The 26626-nt window shown below is 41.1% G+C and overlaps 1 protein-coding gene across 1 annotated transcript; it reads left to right on the top strand.

Annotated features, from left to right (window-relative positions):
• Positions 1–1066: 1066 nt before the first annotated feature.
• Positions 1067–25741, top strand: emilin1a (elastin microfibril interfacer 1a). Its single transcript, XM_046060874.1, has 12 exons — positions 1067–1378; positions 13691–13807; positions 15297–15502; positions 16469–16568; positions 17089–17197; positions 17300–17452; positions 19371–20648; positions 21754–22168; positions 22522–22647; positions 22850–22867; positions 22968–23102; positions 23950–25741. Exons 1-12 carry the CDS (start codon positions 1263–1265, stop codon positions 24267–24269), a joined length of 3093 nt encoding a protein of 1030 aa, XP_045916830.1. The 5' UTR covers positions 1067–1262; the 3' UTR covers positions 24270–25741.
• The last annotated feature ends 885 nt before the right edge of the window (positions 25742–26626 follow it).

A 26626-nucleotide genomic window follows, 5' to 3' on the forward strand; every position in this document is an offset into this window, starting at 1 on the left:
AGATATTGCTCTGGAAATGACTGAGCCAGTTCATAGACTTGACTTGACTATGGCTCCTCACTACCATTACACAACACTTTAGGTCATTGAAGTTGCCTAAGATTAATGTCTTTAAATCATTTAAACCGAGAATGTTTGGAAATCAAAGAAAATTCAGTGTGACTTTATTCTGTAATTGCCAATTGTAGCCATAGTTGCCGCTAACCAAAGCCAAGTCTCACTTTCAGCTAACATGGGAGAGAAGTACCTGAAATTCTCTGAAAAATTGAATACAAATACAAAAAGTGGGCAAACTCCATCTGCCAAGGAAAATAGGATCCAATCAAAAGCTTCAGAACAGCATGTGTTGAGACTGTTTTGTATGCAAATATTGCTCTAAATGTCTTTGAACATAGATTGCATTACATTTATTTAGCTTTTATCCAAAGCGACTTTCAATTGCTATATATGTCAAAGGTCGCACGCCTCTGGAGCAACTGAAATGTCTTGCTCAGGGACTCATTGGTGGATGTGTCGCAGAGGGAATTGAACCTGGGTCTTTCACATCAAATGCATGTGTCTTATCCACTGCCCCATCACCACCACATTAATTAATATTAAAATTCTGGAGACCACAATTGCATCCTAACATTAAAATCAGAGGGAAAACAAGAAGAGGTGAAGCCATTTAGGCCTACTGTTAATAATGTAATAATATAATAACAATATACCAAAATACAGTATATATGAGAGCTGAATTGTTCCCCAAAATAACTATATAACTCATAAATGCATTGCTCTAGCGGCAACATAATGTAGGTTTCCTTGTTTCTTTTGTCTTTGGTTGTAAAATTACTTTGGCAAGGTCGAAATTACTTTACAATGTCAAGGAAGAAGTTTCAGTTGAATGAGACTGCAGTGAGTTGAACTGAAAGGGAAAAAAGGTAGATGCTTACATGAGGGTAGAGGGAGGGAGGGAGAGAGGGAGAGAGAGAGAGAGAGAGGGAGACTGAGCGGGCATGACTGCTCTTGGAACTCTGACAGGAAACTTTTCTTCTTGTTGCTCCGCTCCTCAGCAGCAGCAGTCACACTCGCTTCAGTCGCAGTTTACCATCTGAAATGCACTTGACTGGTCTGTGAGGGGTTTGTGGGTGTTCCTCATCCTGTGAAGTCATGGCTCTCCATCTTCGTTTACTGACAGCGCGTCACTGAAGACTGCAAGTAGTTTTCTAGGATTAACTTCGGAACTAAATGACATTTATTTCGTTTAACCCACACTGGACATGAGGATGGAGACGGTGTTTTACCTGCTTGCCTTCATGTTGGCCCGGGTTAGTTGGGGTCTTGGATATGCGGAGTCCAGTATTCAGACGGGACAGAGAGCAGCTAGCAGACACAGGTAGGATCAACATGAACCGAATCACACGTGTTATTTATTACCTGTGGCTTGTTCAGAAAAAGAGCTTTGGTCCAAAACCTTCTAGGAAATGATTTTTAATTAAGATTTATGTTGACAGGTCCCCTTGGTTGCTCCTGTCCTGTGGTTCCCAGAGTGAGATCCGGGGACTTTCAGGGCTCCTGAAGGGGCTTTCTGTGGGTCAATCCTAACCATGAAATAGTTTAAGGCTGAAACAATTGCATGATTAATTTATTAGTCGTTTAATTGCAACTTCTCAAACGCGAAGATTTGCTGCTTTTCTCAGTTTTATATATGCCTAATTGGAAATTAAATATGTTAATGTATTGGACTGAAACAATCAATGGATTAATCAAAAGAATAATTGGCTACATTAATTGATAATGAAAATCATTTTCAGTTGAAGCCCTAATCTGTTTCAAAATAACTTTAATAACAACAAATCCTGTTTAGATACTAAATTAACATAGGCCTAACAAAATCCACACCAACAATCCCTGGGGCAGAATGGGATAAGGATAACTTCCTTAATAAATTTCTCTTTCGGGGCCCAAAATGTGAAAATATATTCTGAGTAGCCCTTGCATTTAAGAGCATGGTGTAAATTCTCATTTTCAGAGCAAATATCTTATATCAAATATCTATTGGTGCTTAGATTTTTTACTCTGCAGGGGCACCCCTTGAATGGGGGGGGGGGGGGGGGGGGGGGGGGTGCAATGATTCAGGGGGCCCAGAGCTGGTAAGGGCTTATAGGGATTATAGATATTTACTGTTTTAGGGCCCCAAGTGAAAATTTCTATCAGCGCCCCGAGCTTCAGCCTTGTTGGCGGGGAATTTATCATTTTGGCAGACAGCGTCTTCCAGACAAGTAAAGGTGGATGGGCTCCATGGGGAGGAACAAGTTACAGGAATACTGAACTTTGGATCCATAAAACTGATTTTTTAAATTTTAAAATGAGTGATTCAGATTTAGGATTCCCAAACTACCATCCTGCCCTATTTTATGGGACAGTAAGACTATTGATTAACAGTCCCTCGTAAATCAGTGATGGCTGTTGGAGCCCCTGCTCATAAAGCTGTTAATACTGTCAGTGAGCCAACGCATGGATGTTTTTATTGTGCAGTAGCTGCCCCATAGTGTGTTATTAGCATGTAATTGAGCTTCTGCCTGAGGGCCCCTCTGTGTGAACGACCCCCCCCCCTCACCGCAATGGACAGACTTGTGTGTGTGTTCAGTGTGTGTGTGTGTGTGTGTGTGCTTGTAAATGAATGAATGAGGAAGACGTGTGTGTGAAGAAAAGGGGTCACAACAGAATGTCTGAGTGAATGAATGACAGAATCTCTCACATGTGATATGTGTTCTGCCTGCATTCTAGCATATGTTTGTACTTAGCATGTGTGTCTGTGTGTATGCAAGGCAAGCCTGGCTTCTGGGAGTTGAGCTCCTGCAGTGTGAGCTGCTATCAGGTTTTTCTCCACACCAGAGCGCAGGGTTCTGCTGCTGTGGCTGCCTGAGTCATGAGATGTGGATGGCTGGTTTCTTTGGTGTATGATGAAGCTGAACTGTTGGCTGAATGAGAGAAAGTGGGAGGCATATAAAGAGGAGGATAATAGGCAAAAGATGGAGAAAACTGATGAAAATTGATGGAGTGGAGGGATAAGAAGAGGAGGATAGGTGAAAATAACAAGAACAAAGATGGGGAGAGCTGGCAAAAGAAACGAAGGAACTGGAGAGAAGAGAGAGAACCTGAGCAGGCGCGACAAGAGAGGATGAAAGAGGGAGGTGGGGAGGAGCAAGACAACAAGAGAAAAGACCGATAAGTGAAGAGAAAAGGGGGCCAGGGTCCTTAAATGCCTTCCCCCTGCTGAAACCAGTGGGCTTTAAATGAGTCCTCATGGCTGGCCTGTGACATACATACACATACAAACCACACACACACAAAGTGACTCATCAGGGAGAAGAATGTGCTGGCCCGTGGCAATGCGGTTTGCCCCTATGACATCCGTTTGAACTCAAGTGATCTGTTTTGACAGATGTGTGAAGTATTCCATAAGTGGTAAAGGCTGCTGAATGAACTGAAGACGTCTTGGGCAGCGCAGGAGTACCCAGTGATGTCTGACACATCTCCTGCCAAGATGTCAGAGCTACACGTCATCCATGTGTTTGGAGGTGGACGCAGGTGGACCGCTGATCTGTTTAGGTTCATGTACAGTTTAATAAAATCACCACTGGAGGGGAGCAAGGAGTAGATACAGAGCATCTCTCTGTCTCTCTCTCTCTCTGTCCCTCTCACACACACACACACACATTAATCATACTTATTCCCACTTTTGTCTTTACATTTTCATTGGGCTGCTCCACACAGTCCAATGCTATCTTATAACAATATCTATCTTATTGAGTTACTGGTGTTCCAGATTTTGGATTTAGGTTAAATGTAAATGCTCTGTACTTGTATAGCGCCTTTCTAGTCTTTTCAACCACTCAAAGCGCTTTTACACTACATCTGCATTCACCAGTCATTCCACACATTCATACACTGAGCCTAAGTGCTCAAACGGAAACTAACAGTCACACTCATTCATACACTGGCGGAACAGCCACCAGGGCCACAGCCAAATCGGGGTTCAGTATCTTGCCCAAGGACACTTCGACACGCAACCAGGGGGAGCCAGGGATTGAACTGCCGACCTTCCGATTAACGGCCAACCCACTCTACCTCCTGAGCCACAGCCGCGCCTTTAAAAAAAACGTTTGGTCACCGTAGACATCATAACTGCTAAATATCTCCATGTTAGAATTGTCATTGAGAGTATGTTAGCATGCTGATGTTTGCATTTAACTCAAGTAAGTACAGCCTCATGAGCTGCTAGCATGGCTGTAGGCTCATAGTCATAGTTTCTAAGCACTGGAATCTTGAGCTGAAGCTTTGAGAGCATTATACAGCATTTTCCCACAATGCACTGTAACATGGTCACAACGAATTGTGATAGCGTACCAAAATGCGCCAGGCAATTAGACTGTAACAGGATTGTCCTCTTCTTGACCAGACCTTGGAAAGTATCCAAATTCACTTCATCTGTGTGATTTTCTGCTTTCAGCTAATTAGGGCAGTAAAGAAATCTCATTATTTATGGTAATACAAATGTGGGAAAAGGGATTCTTTCCAGTCACAGCCATTGTCACCGAGTTACTATAGTTCTCAGCATTAATTTAGTTTGAGATCGTCTTATTTACACAGTTTAGATAAACATATAGAATGCTATAGAGATTCGGATCCCTGCCAAATTCATCCTATCCCAGCAGGCACGGACAATTGGAACAATAAGCCTCCTCTCAACTTAAAATATAAATAGAGCAACATTTAAGAGATCTAATTACTGACCTTACTGGTTTGTACTTCAGAGCAGCTAATAAAGTTTTACCTGCATAAATAGTCTGGACTATTTTGGGCAACTGCAATTTTAAGGCTTTAAAGAGACTTGTGTTTCAAATGCATATGCCTCCATAAATGGTTAAAATTAAAGTGAGCCTCTTAAACCCCCTGCAGACCGCCGAACACTGACGCACTTGAGCAAAAATGCTAAAGCAAGTGGCAGTGTCGTGGACATTGTCTGTATATCATCATGACCGCCAGGCTAAACAATCAGAGAGAAGTTTACACAGTCACAGTGTCCCTTGATGCTGGAACGAGTCCAAAGGGAAAATGGTGCGGGTGCGACTAAAACTGCATTTTAAGAGAGACTGGAAGAATGTGTGTGTCTGCCTTTGTCTGTCGGCGTGCGATCACTCAAGCATGAGTGAGTGCTCTCTAGTGTGTATGCTGTTGTCTGTGACAGTCTGTGTGCTTTTCGGTGTGTGTACAGGGGTGTACCTTTACAAGGACATTGGAGGGGTGCTTGACCTTTGGGTCACAGTTCAAACACTGAGACACACCCCTTTTTATCCACTCATTCAGGATGCTGTCGAAGCCTTCCCTTGAAGCTAAATGAAAGATCCCTCAACAATAGGCACCGCCAAGTTATTTCTTTGTCTATGTATTAAACCTAAGATCCCCCCCCTTTTTTTCTTTCATTCCTTCATGCTCCCACTCACTCTCTATGTCACTTTTGTAAATGACTATTCCAGTTTTACCCACATTTGTTTGCTGTAGGGCTCATGCAGAGATGCTGTTGAATAAAATGAACCTGGTATGTGTGGGGTGAGATGTGAGACCACAACTTCCTGCTTGGGTTGAAGTGTCTGTCTGCTGTTTTATAAGGAGGTGAAATTTATTGGGAAATAAAGTGATGCTCAGACAGGTGCAAGAGTGCCACACATGCTGATTTATGGCTCAGTAAATAAAACAAGACGTGTACAATGGAGGTTTCATTGTTGGGTTCCTGTCAGAGAAGTAATGAAAACGTTGTTTATATGTATGTGTCAGTAGGAGGACGACAAAGTGCGTTTGTATTAATTAACAAGCATGTAAGTGTGTTTAGGCTTGTTTCCTGTGCTTGTTAGTGAATCTGTCTGGGTATGCTTTATCAAATGTGTGAAACCCGACAGCTCCTGGTCGAGGATGTTAATCCCACTTTGTGTGCCAACTTTTTATTACTTGATGGTATGGAGTTTCGGCTCACTCTTTTCAGTGTAGCTATAGTCAAACAATTGAACATCACTATATACAAGAAACAATTAGCTTTTGGTGACTCAAAAAAAAAAAAAAAAGTTAATGCAGGTCTGAAGGTACACTGTGGGGGTTTGTTTGCTAGGCTAGGCTTTTCAAATGTTTCACAAGGTAGGAAATTCTTTCAGCACACTTGTTAGGCCTCAAAGATACATACAATAGATTTAGGTCAGACACAGTGATAATGTATACATTTGTATTACAGTATCATAAATACTGTTTATAATGTACACCTATCTGAAGCTAACACCGTCTAATTATAATGTTTTAACTTTGTTGTTTTAGAGAGGTTGATTCAATACTTAATTTAATGACTGCAGCATTCAAGTGAAGTATTTCTGAATCACCTTGTAAATAATTTAATAGACATTACCACAGCCCCAGCTAGACTTTATCGTATTAACCAGATGTGAATTTGCCAAGTCAACCGCTTAGACCTTTTCTTTGAAGTCTTTCCACTTGTAAAACGGAAACATGGTGTTAGAAGACACTTTAATTTATATTAATTATTTGGTTTTACCAGAGAGAAAGCATGAAAGGTCAGAGCTAACCGGTTGGTTTGCCAATCCACCCATGGTTAGCTTTCCCTCCTTGGATAGGGAGCAGCACACAACTGCTTCCATAAGTCTTTCTAAGGGAAGCATAAGATAGTGGGGCCCAATACTGCAAAATTCAGTTTGATGTTTTGAATCTTTCAAAACTCTGGGATCTCCACTAGAAGAAGCAGAAGAAGAAGAAGAAAAAGTTCAGCAGGTTTAACAATGTTTGGCTGCTCAGCATGAGTCTGTAATGGCCGGTCCACTAGTAGGTCTTGGGTTTTGAAAATAACTTGCAAGTTTAAATTTGAAGAACTGTACTTTAGTTTTACATTTCTGTCTTTATCTGATACATGTTCCACATATTGTAGTTGTAAACATTCAAGAATATGTCCAGGAACTGGACTGTTTATGTGCAGTGTTTTCCTGTGGTGCTGATATTGTAACAGAAACAGGGAGATTAGCTGCTGAATATGCCACTGAAGGGAGACCAAGCACACACCCCCACCCTCTCAATTCTCTAAAACGGTAATGTTCATGTTTAATAGGCATCAGTTTATACAGGCATATGGTTTTATATTTAAGTGTGGTAAAGTGGAAAATTAAGCAGGTTTGACACATGTTAATATTATTTTTGTGTCTACGTGTGTATCTGCATGTCTTAATGCCTGTATGAGTGTCCTTGTCTGGTTGTCTCTCAGTGTGTCTCTCAGTGTGTGTGTGTGTTTGTAATTGTGTTTTACACTTGGAAAAGATGCCAAGTCCAGTTAGTGGACTTTCATCTGAGCTATTTCTCTGTGGCCATTTGGATTAATTTGAGTTTATTGGATTACTGTTTGGAATGCTTAACTTCACGCCGGCTAGAGAGAGAAGGAAAGGGCAAGGGGTTTGCAGCTGACATGTTGTTTTGAAGGTGTCACCCATGCAACAGAAAACGTGCACACAGGCACACATGCAAGGTTGAGCAAATTCACTGTACTCTCTTTTTGAAGGGCATACACCCAGGCACAAGCACACACTCAGTGTTGCACTAACTCTTAGTCATACTCTTACAAATATAAAGGCTCCTGTTATGTATTTCACTGGAGAGGCCCATGATGGGAAGATGGAAAATTTACTGGCAGGGAGGGTGATATGTACAGTAAGTGTGGGTGTTTGGAAGCTGCAGAGATGGAGGGAGTTGTGAGTCTGCATATGTCTGTACGTATATGTTCGTGTATGCAGCCACATCTGTGTCTGCTCAGTAGTGAAAAAAGAGAGATGGTTAAGTTTATTTATATGAGACACAGCGCCTGTTCTCCATCAGAGAAGATAGGGTGTGAATGTTGCCAACTTTATGCTTTATCTGCAGTGTCTGTGACCCTGAGAGTCAGTAACTCAGGATAATAGATTGGCAGAGCTGGCCCACTAAATCAGTGACAAAAAACAACACAGTGGAACTGAGGGAAAGATTTATGATGTGATTTATCACCTTATCGTACATGCTCATTTATTGATCCAACTCCTGATGGAGTTGTTAGATTCCAACATACACAGTACAGTATAACAAACCACAGAACAAGATAACCCAGCGAACCCTCACACGGCATAATGCATTAAGGATCACTCTGACAAACTGCAAGAGTCTGGAAATACATGGGAGAAGAGACAGCTGTGTTTGGAAGCCCTGACACTGGCTGATTTCAGATGCAATGGTGGCAGTTTTGCTCTAAACCACCAGTGCTCTGCGCTCTGATAGACACATTAAATACAATGTCACAAACCACAGAATAGCAAAGTGATACGTAATACAATTCAGTGCGTAGAGGAGGCCCAAGCTATGTCTCTGTAATCTATACTCCTGTGTTTGATCATAAAGCTGGGATTCATACACGTCTTTTTTCGCAAAAAGCAACCACCACACACATTATTGGTCTACAGCTGCTCTGCAGCGTGTATCAAGCAGCAGGCAAGAAGTATAGCATCAGTGAAAGTACTTTTTGTCTTTACATTTGTTGTTTGTCATCAGTTGTTTTAGTATGATGCTAATTTAGAACCTTTTTTGAATGACATGATTATGCATATGCACTTGAATTGACTAAAGTGTAAGAAAATTAATGTTTTTGGCTGATTTTTCTGGTCAGATCAAGGTGAAGCTGTAATTTCTTCTTACAGTTTCTCCTGACTGTTTTTTAATGTTAAAAGTTGAGTTCACCAAAATATTGAAGTGGCATAGACTGACCAATACTGGATTCTTGAGAGTAATACTGATATCAATATCGACAACTTAAAAAATCTGATATTGATATTTCTTTTACATAAATATGTAACACAAAGTCTGTGAAGGTTCTCAGTCATGCAGGTCATAGTTATCCAAAGAAGGTTAGAATCAAGGACAACCGGACTTGCTTGAAGATACTAGAAGATGTTTCGTCCCTCAGAGACGTCTTCAGTTCTGTGAACTCTCTGTGGGGTCATTTTTTAGCCTCAGGGGGAGACACCAATGATGGTCGTTCAGACTTGGCCTCGGATGGCTCTAATGACCATGGCGACTGTTGTTACAATAGCCAGGAGCACTAACAAACCAGCGGTATCGATGATCTGGGCAAACGACCCCACAGAGGTTAAATACACGTTTATTGCTCGCTTTGATCTCCTCAACAAGGAGTCAGCTGTAAAGTCTACTCCACCTCCATAGCAGATGTGAGGAGAATCCTGCTGAGAGTGAATATGAGTAAATCAGCTCGGCCTGATAACATCCCTGGCCATTTACTAAAAACTTGTGCCAGTCAGCTAGTTGATGTTGTTACTGACATTTTCAACATCTCACTGCCTCAGGAGAGGGTTCCCACCTGCTTCAAGACAGCCACCTTTGTTCCTGTACCTAAAAAGTCTGTTCCCCTCCTGTTCACACTGTACACCCATGACTGCATCCCCCGACATGGAGAGAACTCTGTTGTAAAGTTTGCGGACGACACCATCATCATCGACCGGATTTCAAAGAACGATGAGGAAATTATCGGGAGGAAATTCATAATCTTGCAGAGTGGTGCTCAGAGAACAACCTACTGCTCAATGTCAGCAAAACCAAGGAGCTGATCCTTGACTTCAGGAAGAAGGACACACACTCCTGTCAGTGAAGCTGAGGTGGAGCAGGTGAACAATTTCAGGTTCCTGGGAATCAGCATCACAGAGAACTTGACATGGTCGTCTCACATCTCCACGCTGGTGAAGAAAGCTCAGAAAGCTCAGAAACAACGTATTTTTTGAGGAAACTTAAGAAGGCCAAATTCCCACGCCAAGTTCTTGTCGGCTTTTACAGAGGAGCAATAGAAAGCATCCTGACTGGAAACATCACTAACTGGCATGGGATGTGCACGGCCCAGGACCGGAGGGGTCTGCTGCAGGTGATTAAAACTGCTGAGAAGATCATTGATACCCATCTCCCGAGCATCAGTGATATCGGTGAGGTGAGGTGAGGTGCCTACGCAGAGCCCAAAGGATACAAAAGGACCCACCCAGCCACAGCCTGTTCACCCTGCTGCCTTCTTGTAAGAGATATAGAAGTTTCTGCTGGCGCACCACCAGACTGCAGAGCAGCTTTTTCCCCCAAGCTATCAGGATCTTAAACTCTAATTCATCCTCAGCGCTGCTGCATTGATAGTTTATTTCTGTTTACCATTTTTAATAATTGATTCTGTATTAATGTATATTGTCTGCTATGTTGCAGAAGGGAGTTACTAAACTCAATTTCACTCTATAACTTGTTATATTGTCACAATAAACCTACTTACCTAGTTATAACTGAGTTTCCCTACTAGTCGTTCAGAACTGAAGAAGTCTCTTGGATGAGAGACGAAACGTCTTCTAGTATCTTCAACCAAGTCCAGTTGCCCTTGATTCTAACCTTCTTTGTATATATAACATAAATACTTTTAATCAGGATTTGTAATTATACAGTGCTTTCTGGTGGACAAACTATGTAATGAGACACTATATAACATCCAACATCTTTGGCATTTCTGTACTGACATTTCTTGCTTTCTTGCTTATCAGCCATATACGAAACCATGATAATATTAGCCAGTATGTGGGCCCATCAGCCACACTGACAGAGTTTTGACAGATATCTGCCTCATCTCCAATGCAGTGGAGGCAAATGGACTTTTGTTTGTGGTGCTCACAGTATTGAAAAATTACAATTAAAAAATCAGCAGCATATTTCCACAGTGTCGTCATTTTTTCATTTTGTATTGACAGTGACATGAACATGTCAAATTATTCATTGCTGTTAGGACCAAACCAAATCAATCCAAACTAAATTCCATTCACCTTCATTGTATTGGCGACAGAAATCACTAACACTATAAAACCAAAACTCTCCATAAACACCACGAGTGGAAAGTGTAATTTAGGTCAACCAACCCTTTAAATGTTGCTCATGATTCTTGAGAAAAACCTTTACAGTAGAGTCTGGCAGTTAATTAGTGCTGTGCACTTTCCCACGTACAGTAGCAACAGGAACAGGAGGTTGTGAGGAGGAGAAACATGATAAACTCTTTCTTTCAGTCAGACAAGCTTTGGAATGAAGGGGAGGATCACTATCGTGGGGAAACAGCAGAGAGGTGTAGTCACACAGAGGAGGAGATAAAAACAAATTGAAAGGATGAGAAGGAGATAACAAACAGAGATGGACAGGGAGAGACGCAGGCGGAAAGGGACAAATTGAGGGAGACAGCAAGAGTCAGAAAAATAGCAAAATGGGAAGAAAGAGATTCATATAGACAAGGAAAGCCTAAAAAAATACAATGAGTTACACAGCTGGTGACATGTAGAGCAAGAGAAAAAGACTGACAGGCACAAAGACAGACAGAAAGAGACATAGGGAGACAGACTGAGAGAGGAAAACTGCTGATTGACTTTCGGGCATGAAGGGACTCCTTGTACGCTCCAACTTTTATCTGTAAACCCTTCATAGTTCTGCTCAGATGTATCTGAGAGTGACACTAATTGGCCATAATAACCACAGGGGAAATAGCAGTGGATGGGGATTCTGGGTAATATGAAAATGATGATAGAAGGCCGTCTGTGCCTTAAATCTCTCTGTAGTTGTTATCAAGAGAGATATCTGAGGGTCAAGGGAGGTCAGAGGGATAAGGCCAAATTGAGTAACATGGAGACTGGGAGAGTGTGTGGGAGTGTTTGTGTTTCTTGTAATTCTGTGCCTTTGAGATTGAGTATTAAGATGTGTTTGTGAGGACATTTTTTTATTGTTTGGTATTTAGAATTATTATTTGAGTTTGAGTCAAAAATAGGATTAAGTTTAAACCTGAATTAACCCTAAAGCTTAAATGCTATAGTCAGTATTTTTACAATGAACCAAATGTAATACAAAAAGTTGCTCGTAGTGATGAACCCGTTGCTATTTTTCAGTGAAAACACTACCTGTTCAGCACCAAAGGGTGACAGATATGGTTAGCAAATAGCTGGAGAAGTCGTTGTTGGAGAGGGAAAAGGGTACTTAAATGTGAGTGAATATTCCGCTTACATTTGCCAAGTGGCCAGAAACACTACTCTGAATAAATGCTAATGTTGCTCTGTGTATGTTGGATGTGTAAAAATGCAACTATTTGCTAACACGTTTGCTATATCAACTTTGCACAATCAATTAATCCTGTTTTAAATCTGAATTAGAGTAACAGTTAAACCTCCATATATATTACCTTTAAGTCAAATGATTTATTGAAATGTTAAAAGGGCAATTTGTGCCAAGCACACAAAGAGTTAGCCAAGTACCTCAAGTACCTCTACCTCAGCTATTTTTAGCTCCATGTTTTTGTTTTCCAGCTGCTCATAGACTGTAATGTGAGCCAACTGTCATCCGTCCTCATTATCCGCAAAATAAGAATAATGTTTTAGTATGTCACATGCACAGAAACATGACTGTGGAAGTGGAATGCTCTCTGTGTGCTGGATGTACAAGTAACACTACCTGTTTGTTCACAAGTTAGCCATAATAATAAGCCTTTAGTATCTCAGAGCTGTGTTTCTCCAGACGTGTTGGTAGGTGTATTTTTTCCCTCTGAACAGAGCCAGGCTGGTTTCTTCTTAACTGTCGCTGTTATTGCATCGTTATCCCTCCACTGTAGCTTAGCACTGTTGGGGGAAACACAAAAAGGGAATTTCATCCTCTACAGACGGTAAATTTGGACGATACGTACTTGATTTGGCAGACTTTGAGTGCTTAAAACTCATTTCCGCTTGAGCTGATCTTTAAAATGTGTTTTTGGACAGAGTGAGAACTGTGGATTTTGTCTGTCATCTTTTAACTGGCAAATTTACGTAAAGAAGGCTATTAGCTTCACAGCTATTAAATTGTGCGGATGGGCAAGTGAGTGTTATTACAGTAAAAAAATGTGAATCTGTTCCTTAACAGACAGACTTGAAATTGATATCAATCTTCTGGTTTCACTCTCAAAAGAAAAGCAAGTCAGCATAATTCCCAAAATGTGGAACTATTCCTTTATTCCAGCAGCCAATTTTAGACACTTTTTAATTTCACTTCCAGTCAAACATCTCAATTTTTTTTGAAGATTCACATGAAATTATACACATCTGAGAGGCAAGACCTTTTATTCTCAATATCTTATTGTTTGTGGAATGAATGTAGCCAATGGTAGTTCTTCACATGGATATGCAGTATAAACAGTACGAGGATATGTGTGCATGTGTGCGTGTCTTTGTGTGGGTTGGTTGGCGTGGAGTTGGGGAGGCATACAATGGCGGCCTTTGTTGAAATCAAGCAGTTATCCTCAACTGATCTGACATTTGCACCAGTGGACAATTTCTCTTGAATGTTGTACAGAATAATAATCGGTTTGAGATATTAATCTCAGTCAACAAGTGACTGCATTTGTGATTATTATTTTTCAAAATCTTTCCTCTTTTTGTCTGGAAACAAAGAGCAGCAGCACAGTGTATACTGAGTGTGTAAGAGGGCTGCTATGTTTGTGTCAACGCCTAACTCTAAACTAGCACTTAACTGCCGGTCATCACACAGTCATTCATTGGTAATTTCCTTTTGCCTGCCTGTGTGTGTGATTTCGTAGGAACTGGTGTGCTTATGTGGTGACACGCACTGTTAGCTGTGTGATGGAGGATGGGGTGGAGACGTACATCAAACCAGACTATCAGCGCTGTACCTGGGGCCAATGTCCTAGAGTTGCGTGAGTATCTTTTACTTTCTTCTTTTGTATCTCCTCTGATTCTCCTTCTGTGTTGCTTGAATCTAATCTGTATTCTGTCTTGCTCCTCCAACTTCCTGTTCTCAGTTCCACAGAAGTTTGTATCCTCAATCCATCCGTCTTCTCCCCCTGTTTCCTGTCCGTGGATAATGAATTCACTCTTATTCTGTCCATTTTCTCTCAGGAGAGTCTGGCCAGGAAGGTGTCTGGTTGTGGCTGGGCTTCTGTGAAGCCAGAAGTACATCATTACATCACTAAGGCTGGTCAATCCCAGTAGCACTGGTCTCAACCTGACACATATTACTGGTGCTAAACCTGGTGCACATCTGATCTGGGGATATTCAATATTACTAATGTTGGAGCAAATTTGCTATAGATGTGATTTATGAGTATGAAGGATTTTTCCAAATGTGGATGTTACGCTTTCAAGACGACATTAATCAAGCGCCCCTGATGTTTTCCCTCTTTTGAAGTTTTCACCATGTTGTGTGACCCTGGCCTGGCTGCTTGATCCCCATGCCTGCCAGGGGCCTTGACCTAAACCTGGGTTATGCTAAGAATGAAGCCAACAGGAGTTCCAGGCACCACAGTCTAGTCTCCTACCCTGTAAAAACAATCTCTTCTTCTTACTCAGTCTGTTTTTCTTTTTATGACTCTCCTCCTTTCTTACTCTTTCTCTGACTACTCCTCCCTCCATCTCTCCAAGCCCTGTTTTTGTTTTCCCTCTGAGAGTGCATCGGAGCCCTTTTTCTCACGCTCTCAGCTCAGGGAGCTGGAGGATGAAATCTTTTCTATGGCACAGAAAAGGCTCCGCGATACCTACAGTGATGTTTGTGGGTTGGCATAAAAGAGAGCAACGCGCTGAACTTTCACAATCAGGGCTTGTTAATGCGCCTGTGACGCTGCCATAAATCTTTAGTGAGACTTCCGGCCCATTATGGTCTATTTATTGCATTGTTACTGTAACAGGGAGTCTCTTCAATCGCAGAGCTAAATGACACATCAAAGATAAAGCTACAGACCTATCCAAATAAAACATAATTTTTTTACTGGCTTAATGCAGGGCATTTCTTTTGGAAAATGGGACAGAAATAACATTTAAAGTTTACAAAGCTAAATCTCATCTATCAACACTAGATGATTTGCAGCTATTTCCAGACCCCTAATGTCTCAGTGCATATTAATATCAGCAGTGTACAGCTGTGGTATTCAACACAGGGTTTAAGGACCCACATTTTATACTGAAAAGTAAGTCTGGAGTCTTACGACACAAACATAAGAATCAGCCTCGCAAGCAGACCTGGGAGGCTTTATTTAGGCAAAAACAAAAATTAATTCAAGAGTCCATATCATAAGTGTTAATCTCAAGTCAAGTTTTATAGTTTAAGTCTACAAAATCAGGTCTTGCCAAGTCAGAACAAATAAATATCCAGATGACGTTTTATATCTGAAATTTCTGTTTCATCTTCAGCTACCGGACATACAGGAGGCCAAGGTATAAGGTGGCTTACAAGATGGTGACCGAAATGGAGTGGAAGTGTTGCCATGGTTACTCTGGGGAAGACTGCCACAATGGGCCAAAGGTAACCATTGACACTCAGGACAACGGAGGGCAAACCCATGTCACAGAGACAGGCTACAACACAGGCGGCGGTCAGAGAGGGGAAGGTAGAGATGGTAAGAAGGCTCTATGAAATGCAAATTGCATCAGCATAAAATATGGTTTTATGTTATCAGGATGCACTTAATTCATTCAAATGTTGTGATGGTGTGGGCCATAATCTCTCCTTGTAGGAAGCCAAATGAGGAAGTCAGGGCTTTTAAAGAGGTGGTATTATGGTTTTTGTCTTTTACCCTCTCCTTTATTGAGCTATATATCTTTTTTGTGCATGTACTAGTTTGCAAAATGAAAAGGCCCAAAGTCCAGCCCAAAGGGAGTTCCCATCTCCCACAGAAAACTCTGCTCTGAACTGTTCGTTTGTAGTCGACCCTTTACTTCCCTTTCTTGTGACATCACAATGAAAATACGTGTCATAATGCTCGCTGAGCGGCTACTCCGACACGCCCTCAAAAGCACCGGTGGAAAAACACTGAGCTGCAGCACACACCTCTCCTCTCCCTTCCAAACACTAGCTACCCTCCAGGCAGTCAATGGACATAAAGTTGTTACTGTGATGTAGAGACAGAGCTCATTTAAAACTTTACGGATCAAAGATACATTTGTAACAGATTAATAACTCACCACTCTGAAACTCTTGCTCGAGTCCAAATTGCCAACCTGGTCGGCAACATGTAGCCTACAGCTGAATCGAAGCTGTTTACTGTCTTTTCGTTGACCCGCCCTTCTCTGCTTCGGATTGGTTAGAAGTCCTTAACTAGGAACTGCGCATGTGCAACTCCCAACAAGATGTTTCACTCCATAGCTAAAACAAAGCCTTCAACAGAGGGTGAAAAGAGGAGCTGCAGCAATGTGCAGTATGAGAAAAATATGGTGTTTTTTGCAAATTAAACCATGTAAACCTGTTCTGGTACAACCTCTAAAGCCTTCAAGCATCCATACTTTGTTGAGTGTGTATTTTACAATATAAAATATGAATACATATATAAAATCTTTTTATTATTATTCATCTTCTTCATCTCCAGGTGACACTGAGAAGATCAGACAGCTGGAGGAAACGATCCATGGTCTGACCAAAAACCTCCACAACATGCAGACCACCATTCATGACATAAACCTGAGGCTGTACGTGAACGCTGTTTTCAATACATTATGTACATGTTTTAATTAGTGGATTCACCTGGACACCAAAATCCTGTTTACATTCAGGACACTCAGATTTGCTAGTTTTGCTGTACTGATGTCATCCAGTACAGGGAATGTATAGTACACTGTAGATAAATTCATGTTTACTTTAGTTTATTTCGGCAAGTCAGTTTATTGAGAAAGGAAACGCTTGTTTATTAACATACTGTATATACAGAGATTTGTAATTAGGGTGGGAAGTTATAAATAGTTCATCCTCAGCAAGAACATAATAGGATGCTACATAAATACACAAGATGTGTCCTTTAGCTAAAGTTAGACTAAATCTTTTGCATCCTCCCATCTTCTCCACACTCCACTTTTTTCATTTTAAAATGAAGCCAATTGAAAATGAAGACAATTCCTCTATTATCCTCCACTATGATTTAACATATTAGTTACTATAATGCATCTTTTTGCGACAAATGTTCAGAACTTGAAGAAATCTTCTTCTGTGTAGGCCTGGCCTGAATGGGGCCATTGTCCCTGCTGATTCAGCTCAACCACACATGAAGGAAACCATCAACACCATCCAGACCAAGCTGGACCATCTCTACAACAGGACACAGGTAAATTGTGTGGATCTCTCTTATTTTTGTTTTTACATTTAGAATTTAAATGAAAGACGAAACTATTTTACTTACAACTTGCTTGCTCCGGTCCATGACCAGATCCTGCTCAACAACAACAACAACCACCCGAAGAAGGGAGGTAGCAATGAAGTGGATGAAGGGGGACCTGGGGAAAAGCAGCTGAACACTCTGAAGGAGAAGATACTGACGGAGCTGGAGGAAAGTGTGTCTTTGTCCTGCTCTGCCTGCCAGGTGAAGATCAATATGTAAAAATCAGATCTTGGATACTCTCAGACACAAATATAACTATAGCCTATACTTTGTTGTACCATTTTAGATGTCGCCCTTATTGTAGTCTGTGTAGCTGTAACATTTTCATGTTTTTACTTTGTTCCCTGTAGGCTCCTATAATTGATATGTGTTTAAGCGGTAAAACATTTTAGCTATATGCAGGGTGAAAAATAAAACAAATAAACAATACTGCCCACAAAATGAGTAATCGAGCAGTAAAAGAAAGGAAGAATGCAAAATGGAAGGAGCACAAGGAGGGAAAAATCCAGCCGTTTGAAATAATTTGAGGGTTTGGATTTAACATAAAACAAACATTGTTTGTATAAATTGAGTTTTTATTTGCCATATGTTCAAGCGCAGTCATGGTCCCCTGGGCACAGACACATAAAAGACCCCCCACTCCTACCTACCACAATACCCCCACCCCCTGTTGCTCTAAGTTGCTATGGATCTTTTTTAATTCTGTTGCGGTTTTTGGCTGAAAACTACACCTGCACATCATTATTCTTATAGGAGATGAAGAGATGCTATATACACGCTATTCAAAACGTCCTGTCATATCAGATCCACACTGACACTACTCTAAACACATATTATACACAATACTTAAGCATTATATGCAAAGTATTAAAGAAAAGCATCAAAGGAAAATCTGTGGTCCAGGTTCTGTTTTCTTAAAGCATATTTAATGCAAACAAATTCCCATTTCTTAAATCCTATTTGCTTTTTATTCGATTTGATTTGATTTTACTTTACTTTACTTTACTTACATTTTTGGGGCTTACTCTCAGTTTTATTTATATAGCGGCAATTTATAAAAAAAAGTCATCTAACTGCACGTTTCATATAGAGCAGGTCTAGACCATACTCTTTGTAATATTATTAACAGAGGCCCAACACTTCCCACCATAAGCAAGTACTGTGCGACCCAGGCAAGGAATAACTCCCTTTTAGCAGGTAGAAACCTGACCAGAACCTTGAAATCTGGTTAAATATGCTTTTAGAAAAGAGAACCTGCATCAGAGGATTTCCTTTGATGCTTTTCTGTAATACTTTGTACATTATGCTTAAGCAGGGGGAGAGGGAGTGAGAGAGAAGCAGCCCAACACAATATCCATGCAGAAATACAAAAACAGTAAAGGTGCTAGTGGTACAGACAGAAAATTAATAACTATTAGGACTAGGACTAATAATAATAATTGTAGCAAAGGGTGGCGAGCAGGAACATGGGTGCGGCAATTGGCCCGCAACAACAGATCCAGAGCCAGTAACCTGCAAAAAGCGACAGGAGAGAGGAGAAAGACGACAAAGCATTAAACAGTGCATCATGGGAAGACCCGTGGCAGTCTAGGCCTATAACAACATAACTAAGGGACAGTTTAGGACTCACCTGAGCCAGCACTAAGTATAAGCTTTATCAAAGAGGAAAGTCTTAACCCTACTCTTAAATGTGGAGATGGTTTCTGCCTCCCGAACCCAAACTCTAGCCTCAGTATACACCATGCAGCTGTATTATACAGGAAAAGTATAATAAAGATAAATATTTCTCTTGGACTATTGTCAGGGATCAGAAGTAAAAACACATGATTATTACATTTGACTGAGCTTTTTTACTTGACGTAAACGAGATTTGTTAAAACCAGTAATGTAAAACAGAGGTCTGGCCTTGGGGCCCTGTGACTCCTTGGGCCAAAGCGTTCAGTAATCCATCCATGTGTGCTATTCTAGGGCTATGCACCTTACTCCACTTGAAAGAGGGCAAGATACAAATGAAATTCAAATTAAATAATTTGGGATGCAGAAAAATGAATATATAATTAATGCAAGCTATACTTTAAGAAAATATAATCACACTTCTTGTAATGCCTGTTTATTTAAGGCTGGTGTGGAGGACCTGAGGCGCCAGCAGCAAGAGGACCGGGAACGGATCCAAGCCCTGGAGAAGCTGATCAGCTCCATGGACCAGCACCTGAGGCAGAGCTTGGACATCTCCCACAGTGAAACCGTGCGCTCCCAGGCCTGCTGCAACACAGTCACTGAGCTGGGGGAGAGGTTGTCTGATCTAGAGGTCCGTATCATCTCCACAGCTAACAAGTGTGACACTATTAAAGGGCAGCTGGATAAAGAGCTTGCTGGGACAGGTGGAGCAAAGGGAAGAGTGACAGAGGACAGGTTGAATGGCAGACTGAGAGACTTGGAGAAGAGGCTGAATAACACAGTGAGGAAGGCAGAGCAGAGGTGTACCAACACCGGGAACAACATGAAGGACAACGTCCAAAGAGACATCACACAGCTGCGCAACATGGTCCTCAGTAGTCTGGATGACCATAGCTATAAGATCGGCAAGATAGAGCTGGATGTGGCTGTTTTAGGAGATACAGTCACTGACCACAGTCGGCGTTTAAGTCAGGTGGAGAACATTACAACCTTCCTGGACAGAAGGCTAACATTGACTACAAAAATGTGTAATGAGTCCTGTGGGCCTAACGGAAAAGGCCGTAAGACTGATGACACTGTGAAAACCTTAGAGTGGAGAGTTGTGGCCAACCAAGACGAGATCCAGAAGTTTAACACCAGGTTAAATGATTTGTCTGTGACAGGGGACTCGCTGTTTGACACAGTGATCAACTTAGCAGACAAGGTCAAAAAGATAACAGATGTGACGGGGGAGAACGGCGAGCATTTCAACCGGATTGTGACAGAGGTTGAAACGTTGGGCCGTGTATTTGAGGACTGTTCTATTTGCAGCAGGATAGAGGAGGACTTCCGCTTGCTCACCAACACCACCAAGAACGGCCTCAGCAAGTGTGAGGCAGAGCTAACAGATCTGTGGAGAAAGGTGAACTCAGGAGAATCTGTCTGCTCTCAGGTGTGCTCCAATCTTCAGGAGGAGGTGGGACGACTCAAAGAGGAAGTGGAGGAGTGTACTGGGCAGTGTAAAATCAACATAAATGATCTGAAGAAACGCCTGGACAGTCATAGTGGCCATAGGGATAGATTAGGAGGGGATCTAAAGTCCATCCAAGGAGAGCTTGCCGGGGTCATGGTCACGTTTAACTCCATCAATAACACTCTGAAGGGCCTGGGAAGGACTGTACAGACGCATGGGAACACATTGACTGATCTGACCAACACCAAGGACAACATCATCTCTGAGGTATGACAATGTGGTAATGATGAAGATAATATGACTGTCACTAACGCTGCTATTGCTATGACACTTTGTGTATTATGTTGGAGCTTTGTAAATTGAAGCAATATCTAACCATGACCATTGTAATATTGCATTTGCCTGCTGTATGAGTTGCAACTAACTAAACTCTAATAACTATCTCAGAACATAATCTCAATTTTCTTAAAATTTTTACCAGATTGCATAGTTCTTTCCAAGAAATTACCTTCAAAATTATTGGAACATTAAAGACCCGTTACATTTCCCAATATGAAGGTACTGTTTCAAAGCCGTCTCCATGCTGCCAGGAATAAGATTGTTGTCAGAAAAAATAGAATCAGTCTTTTCCTGGTAGAATATAAACTCCCCCCTCTAGCAGCTCTTTGAGACATTAAGATATTGTGTTCAAAATCTCAGTTTAGGTAAGTAAACAACTAAACTACTCTCCTTGGATTTAATGAAGGGCTCAATATAAATCTACCAAAGTGGTGGACCGAAGGACTGCAATGCATAGAGCCATGATGCTAGTGTGGCTACGGCTTGTGTAGCATACTGTGATTTTCAACCTTTTTCTCTGCTGAATATCTCATGACCCCTTAGATTTATCTTGCAACCTCTTTGGGGGTCCTGAGCCCCAGGTTGGGAAGCACTGTACTATATTACATTAAACTTGCCCCTCAGAATTAAACAGGAAAGATCAAGCTACCATTATGATAATGATGATGGAAATTGCGCCGATGATCCATGTGTTGTTATATTAAACCGTACATTCTGAAACATAACTTTTCTTTATGGACTTTAAAAACAACATTATGTCAATCAAACATGCCAAATGGTCATCTTAGTAACAGTGTTTTTCGCACAGTGTTATTATAGTTAAGAAAATACTTGAGCATATTACAAACATTTGTCTTTTTGACAGACGTTGCTTAGATGATATGCTTATGTATTTGTGTGTGTATTACAAATCAAGATACCATAGTAAAATTAATCAGAGCCAAGATGGAAAAAAGGATATTTATAGTAGAACTTGGTTGAAAGAAACTCATCCAAAATACACACATTAACAAGGATTTACATTCTCTGCCAGATGGACAATTTGCAGAAGGAGCTGACGGACCACGTTGATGACTCCAAGATTCGATTTGGCAGTCTGGGTAAAGAGATCCAAATAATAAGGAGCAACTATGTGACGGAGGTGGGCGAGTGCCAGCGGTCCAGCGACGGCCTGGACCGAAGACTGTCCAAGCTGGAGGGTGTGTGCGGACGCTTTGACTCTTTTTCGGAGAGCCTGGAGAGGATCAAGGAGGGCCTGAACCGACATGTGTCGGGGCTGTGGAGCTGTGTTAATGGACTCAATGTGACGGTAACGTCTCAAGGAGATCTTATAGACACAATTCAGAAAGTCCATCTGGAGAACGTCCACTCCAACATACACAGACTGAACTCCTCAGTGGTGGAGTTGGTCAAGGAGTTCCACAGCTTCGTAGAGCAGGACTTCACGGGTGAGTTGCAGAGGACAGAGGGCATGGGATTTGACTTGCAGACAAGAGATAGCAGTGGAAGGGAGGCAAGGTCAGTGTGAGGGATAAATAGACCAAAGAAAGAATCCAGGCTGTCATCGTGAGAGGCATTCATTGAAAGAGCCTAAAAAGTCTGCAATCTGTCTGGAAGAGGAGTTTTAGTAAACATGAGGGTGAAAGGCACATCCTGAGTAACACCAGGTTAAATATCTTAGCTTTCTTGGCTTACGTTGCATGTTTTTAGAATTCTCCTAAGAGAAACTATTACTAGTAAAGAAGGTTTACAGAAGGGTGTTTCCCAGCTGGATGTCTCATTAAATATTCTTCTCCTCCAGGTCCACCTGGTCTGCCAGGCCCCCGTGGAGAGAGAGGCGAGCGTGGACTTCAGGGTCCTGAGGGACCCCAAGGGAGGGTGGGACTCCCAGGCAGAGAGGGCAAGCAGGGAGTAGCTGGACCCCCAGGTAAAGACAACAAACTTTGTCTTAGTTATATAATTACACTTTGTTTAATATAGTAACATTTACTGATTTACAAGATGTGTCTTGCATCTTTCATTCTTCACATCATTCACATGGATATTGTGATAAGAGTATAAAATAAACAGCAAGAGTGATATTGTTGGATGATTAACTCGCTGTTTTTATCTTTCATCTTACTTCTCAGGTCTCAGAGGTGAACAGGGTATGTGTTGTTCTTACTAAACTGCAGATCAAAGCACTCATATACTCTCTGATCTTTATTTCATTCTAACTCCTACTCTCCCTCTCTCCTCCGTAATCAGGTCCTGCAGGGTCTGATGCCCACGTGCCACGCCTTTCTTTCTCTGCTGCACTGACTCGCCCGATGAGAAGCGCAGGAACCATAGTGTTCAACGAGGTCTTGGTCAATGAAAATAACGTCTACGATGCCAAAACAGGTGAGTCCTGGATCGGCTGGAATTTAAACACGTGCCTGCCAAGATCAGGGCTCTATTGTCACACCATTTCTATTTATTATGTGAGTTTAAAGGGTCAGTCCACTCAAATTACAAAATAAATTACATCCCTAGAAATAACTTATCCCTAGAGTTATCTAGTCATGCTGACTGATTTGAGTTTGTTAGCTCAGGTTATGAGATATATAAATTCAGTGGTAAATGGAATTTTGATTGTGACGGTATTGAAAAATAGAGTCCTAGAGTTATTCTAGATAATCCATAGGCTTTACTCTGAGCAGCTTTCACTTCAGATAGCATCATCTATAGAAATAGTCTTTAGTAAGATCTTCGACAGTAAGGCTCGTGTTACCCTGTGTTAATAGTGATTGACTTGCAAAAACGTGCACAACTATGGCATCTGCATTTGTTGCCATTTTTCTATCACTATTAATTTCATGACTGTAGCTAGGTAGCTAGCTAGCAATGTAGCAAGAGATAGCATTCTTGGTGTGATTGGTCAATTGTTTCTGTAATTGGGGAAAACAGCCGTTGGCACAAGACCAGACCTATTTATTCTGAACCAGGCTATTTTTATGTTATGAGCACCACAATCCAAATTCCACTCCACAGTAATAGTGTCATTTCCATGTGTCATTTCCACGCTTTGACTTTTTAATGCAATCCCCCCAGGTATTATTTAATTGATCTCCAAAGTTAATTAAAGTTACTTATCAAACAAGAATACAAGCAAACTGGTGTCCATCATGAGATAAGGAAGTCTGAGCACTTCATGACACAGCAGATACACAACGTTAAGTCTTCCTTGTTATCTGCTTCCATTCTCCAGGTTTTTTCACAGCTCCCGTGAGTGGAAAGTACTTCTTCAGCGGCATTCTTACGGGCCATAAGAACATGAAGATCGAGGCTGTGTTGTCCAAGTCCAACACAGGTGTGGCCCGAGTAGACTCGGCTGGATATCAGCCTGAAGCCCTGGAGAAGCCAATGGCGGAGGACAAACACATCCCTGGAGCTCTTGGTGTCTTCAACATCATCTTGCCTATGGAGGCAGGGGACACAGTCTGCATCGACCTCGTCACTGGCAAACTGGCCTACTCCTCTGAACCCTTGACCATCTTCAGTGGGATGCTGCTGTATGAGACCATCTGATTGGTTGTAGTTTCTTTGTAATTAGTCTCTCTGGGTGAAACGTTCAGCATGAGAGCATCTAATTTGTCTGCTGGACTGATTGAGAGACAGAGCCACTGACTGAAGTGTCAAAGAGACCGAAATAACTGGACTTCAGCAAGGATAAAAATACTTCATATTTTACTTAATGTGCTAAGAAGGAAGGAACAAAAACTTTTAAACTACAGTATTTTTTTTATGTTTCACAGCTTTAAGGAAAACAATTTATGCAAAGATCAGTTGTGTTTTTTATTGTTTCCCTCAGAAAAAAGCAACTGTAGGGTTATCTCATAATTTCATACTTCATGCTGTGCTATATACTTGAAATCTTTACTGATTATACAGACATAGACTTCAGGTCTCACTTGTGTTAATGAAAGGAAATTTGGTAAGATGACAAAAGATTAAGGATGTGGGTTTTTTGTGTGTAACCCACCCACAGCATATCAAATGTTCAGGGGTTAGTGCTTCTAATGTAGTTTCTTTTCTTCATACTCACAGTTTCATTTTGACCACAAGCAAATTCCCAGAAACATTATTCTGAATACCGATTGTCTTGGATGCATGAGTGATTTGGGCGGAGGGACACGGTCCAAACCACTATTTTAAAGAAGGAAATGCACAAATGAAGTCACTGACAGTTCAGTCGAGAAACCACAGGATTTTATAAATCATACAGGAGCAAAACAATAAGACCATTTTAGGACATTAGCTATGCCCAGAAACAGGAGGGGAGGGAGAGGGTGGCCAGGGGGAAGAATGGGGATTTTCTTCCTCTGTCCTAATAAGGGCCATCTAAACGTGGTGGAGGATCAAGTATTTAAAGTTATGAAGCTGTTACTATCATCTATCTTACAGTGGAATTTTTATGTAAAGCTAACAATAACAAATAACAAAGCTCCACAATACAGTATGTCTCTTGGCTACAAATCTCTTTCATGAATACACACACTTCCTGACTTTAGAAGTCGAATTAAAATGTCTCCAGAAGAACATATGTGCATGATATCAAGTTGTAGATATTCTTGAATGGATTTTACAAGGAACATTGCACATGCTGAGACAATATAGCAGATTGGGCCACACATTGCATTATATTTACATTATGGTGGAAGTGATACATTCATTAATATAAACATATCAGGGTTTGCTCACAATGCATATTTTGTTCACAATTCTTTTCCTAAATGTTCAGTGTGGGAGTGTTATTTTACATGTTGGTATGCATTGTAAAACCTTGAAAGAATGTACATAATTGTCAGCGTTTTGCCCTTGTAAGATTTTCTATGAGTTACCACTTGCCAGGTACTGTATATGTTTTTTATGTTTTTGCCACATGCGTGACTCAAATACAGATACCCATTTTTACACAGCCTATGTCAACAGTCTCACTTTTATCTTGATTGTGTTCCTTTATTAAATGAGCGAATACGTGCCCTTTTTTACACACTGTTTATTGCCTGCTTGGGACTACACTTATTTGATCTGGCACATTTTTGGCTTTCACAAATACACACAGCTGCGTTGACTTTTGTTTCTGGCTCCTACTTAAATCTCTCTCTTCTCTTTCTCTTGACTTCAGTAGGTTCAGTAGCAGCCTATTAGCTGAAGACTTCTAGAGATAGTTGAAAAAGTCTTATGCTGCACTGCAGTGACACCTTGTGTTCAGTATCATTACATCATGGCTGTGATGTTGCTGCTGAAGAAATTTGAAGACATAAAGAAGTCCCTTGAAGAAAAGAGTTGGCCCATGTTGGCCCAAACTCAGGGTCAGTACCCAAATGGGTCGCCGGCCCATTTTTATTGGGTCACCAATTGGCAGAATAAAATTCATAACAATGTTACAATATGTAAATATGTAAATGAGCTTCTTTTTGCTGCACTTGTCTGTTCAGCTGGGAGGTTTTCTCTCTGTCTTCTCCCTAACCTGATCTTCTGTCCACATTCATACATAATTTTTATGTCTGTTGTTTGTGATCTATCATTGTTGATCCTATGATGTCTAAACTAAAGTGCAAGGACGAGTTTTTAGATGCTTGACTGTGTAATATGTAGGGAAATGCCCAGTAATGAGGGTTTTAAAATGAATAAATTAGAGCGGTATCGCCATACAAAACATTCGCTGTATCTGGGAAAGTCCAAACTTTTTTTTTTCTTTGCAAAGAAGAATCCCTCAAGATGTGTTGATTCAATATAGCACAACATACTTGTGTGAATCTGGCTTTCGACTCTAGCAAACCTGAAAAAACAATTCAGAAACAGACTGAATGCTCAGCATGACCTCAGATTTGCACTTTCAAAAACAGAGCCCAGATCATTGGTGAGATAGGGGATGATGG

Source organism: Micropterus dolomieu, linkage group LG10 (assembly GCF_021292245.1).
Source record: "Micropterus dolomieu isolate WLL.071019.BEF.003 ecotype Adirondacks linkage group LG10, ASM2129224v1, whole genome shotgun sequence".
In the NCBI taxonomy this organism is placed as follows: Eukaryota; Metazoa; Chordata; class Actinopteri; order Centrarchiformes; family Centrarchidae; genus Micropterus; species Micropterus dolomieu.

Coding starts and splice junctions, on each gene's coding strand:
- emilin1a (XM_046060874.1), top strand. CDS start 1,263: ATGAGGATGGAGACGGTGTTTTACCTGCTTGCCTTCATGTTGGCCCGG. Junction 1,379..13,690: donor AGAGCAGCTAGCAGACACAG/GTAGGATCAACA, acceptor GTGATTTCGTAG/GAACTGGTGTGCTTATGTGG. Junction 20,649..21,753: donor AGGACAACATCATCTCTGAG/GTATGACAATGT, acceptor ATTCTCTGCCAG/ATGGACAATTTGCAGAAGGA.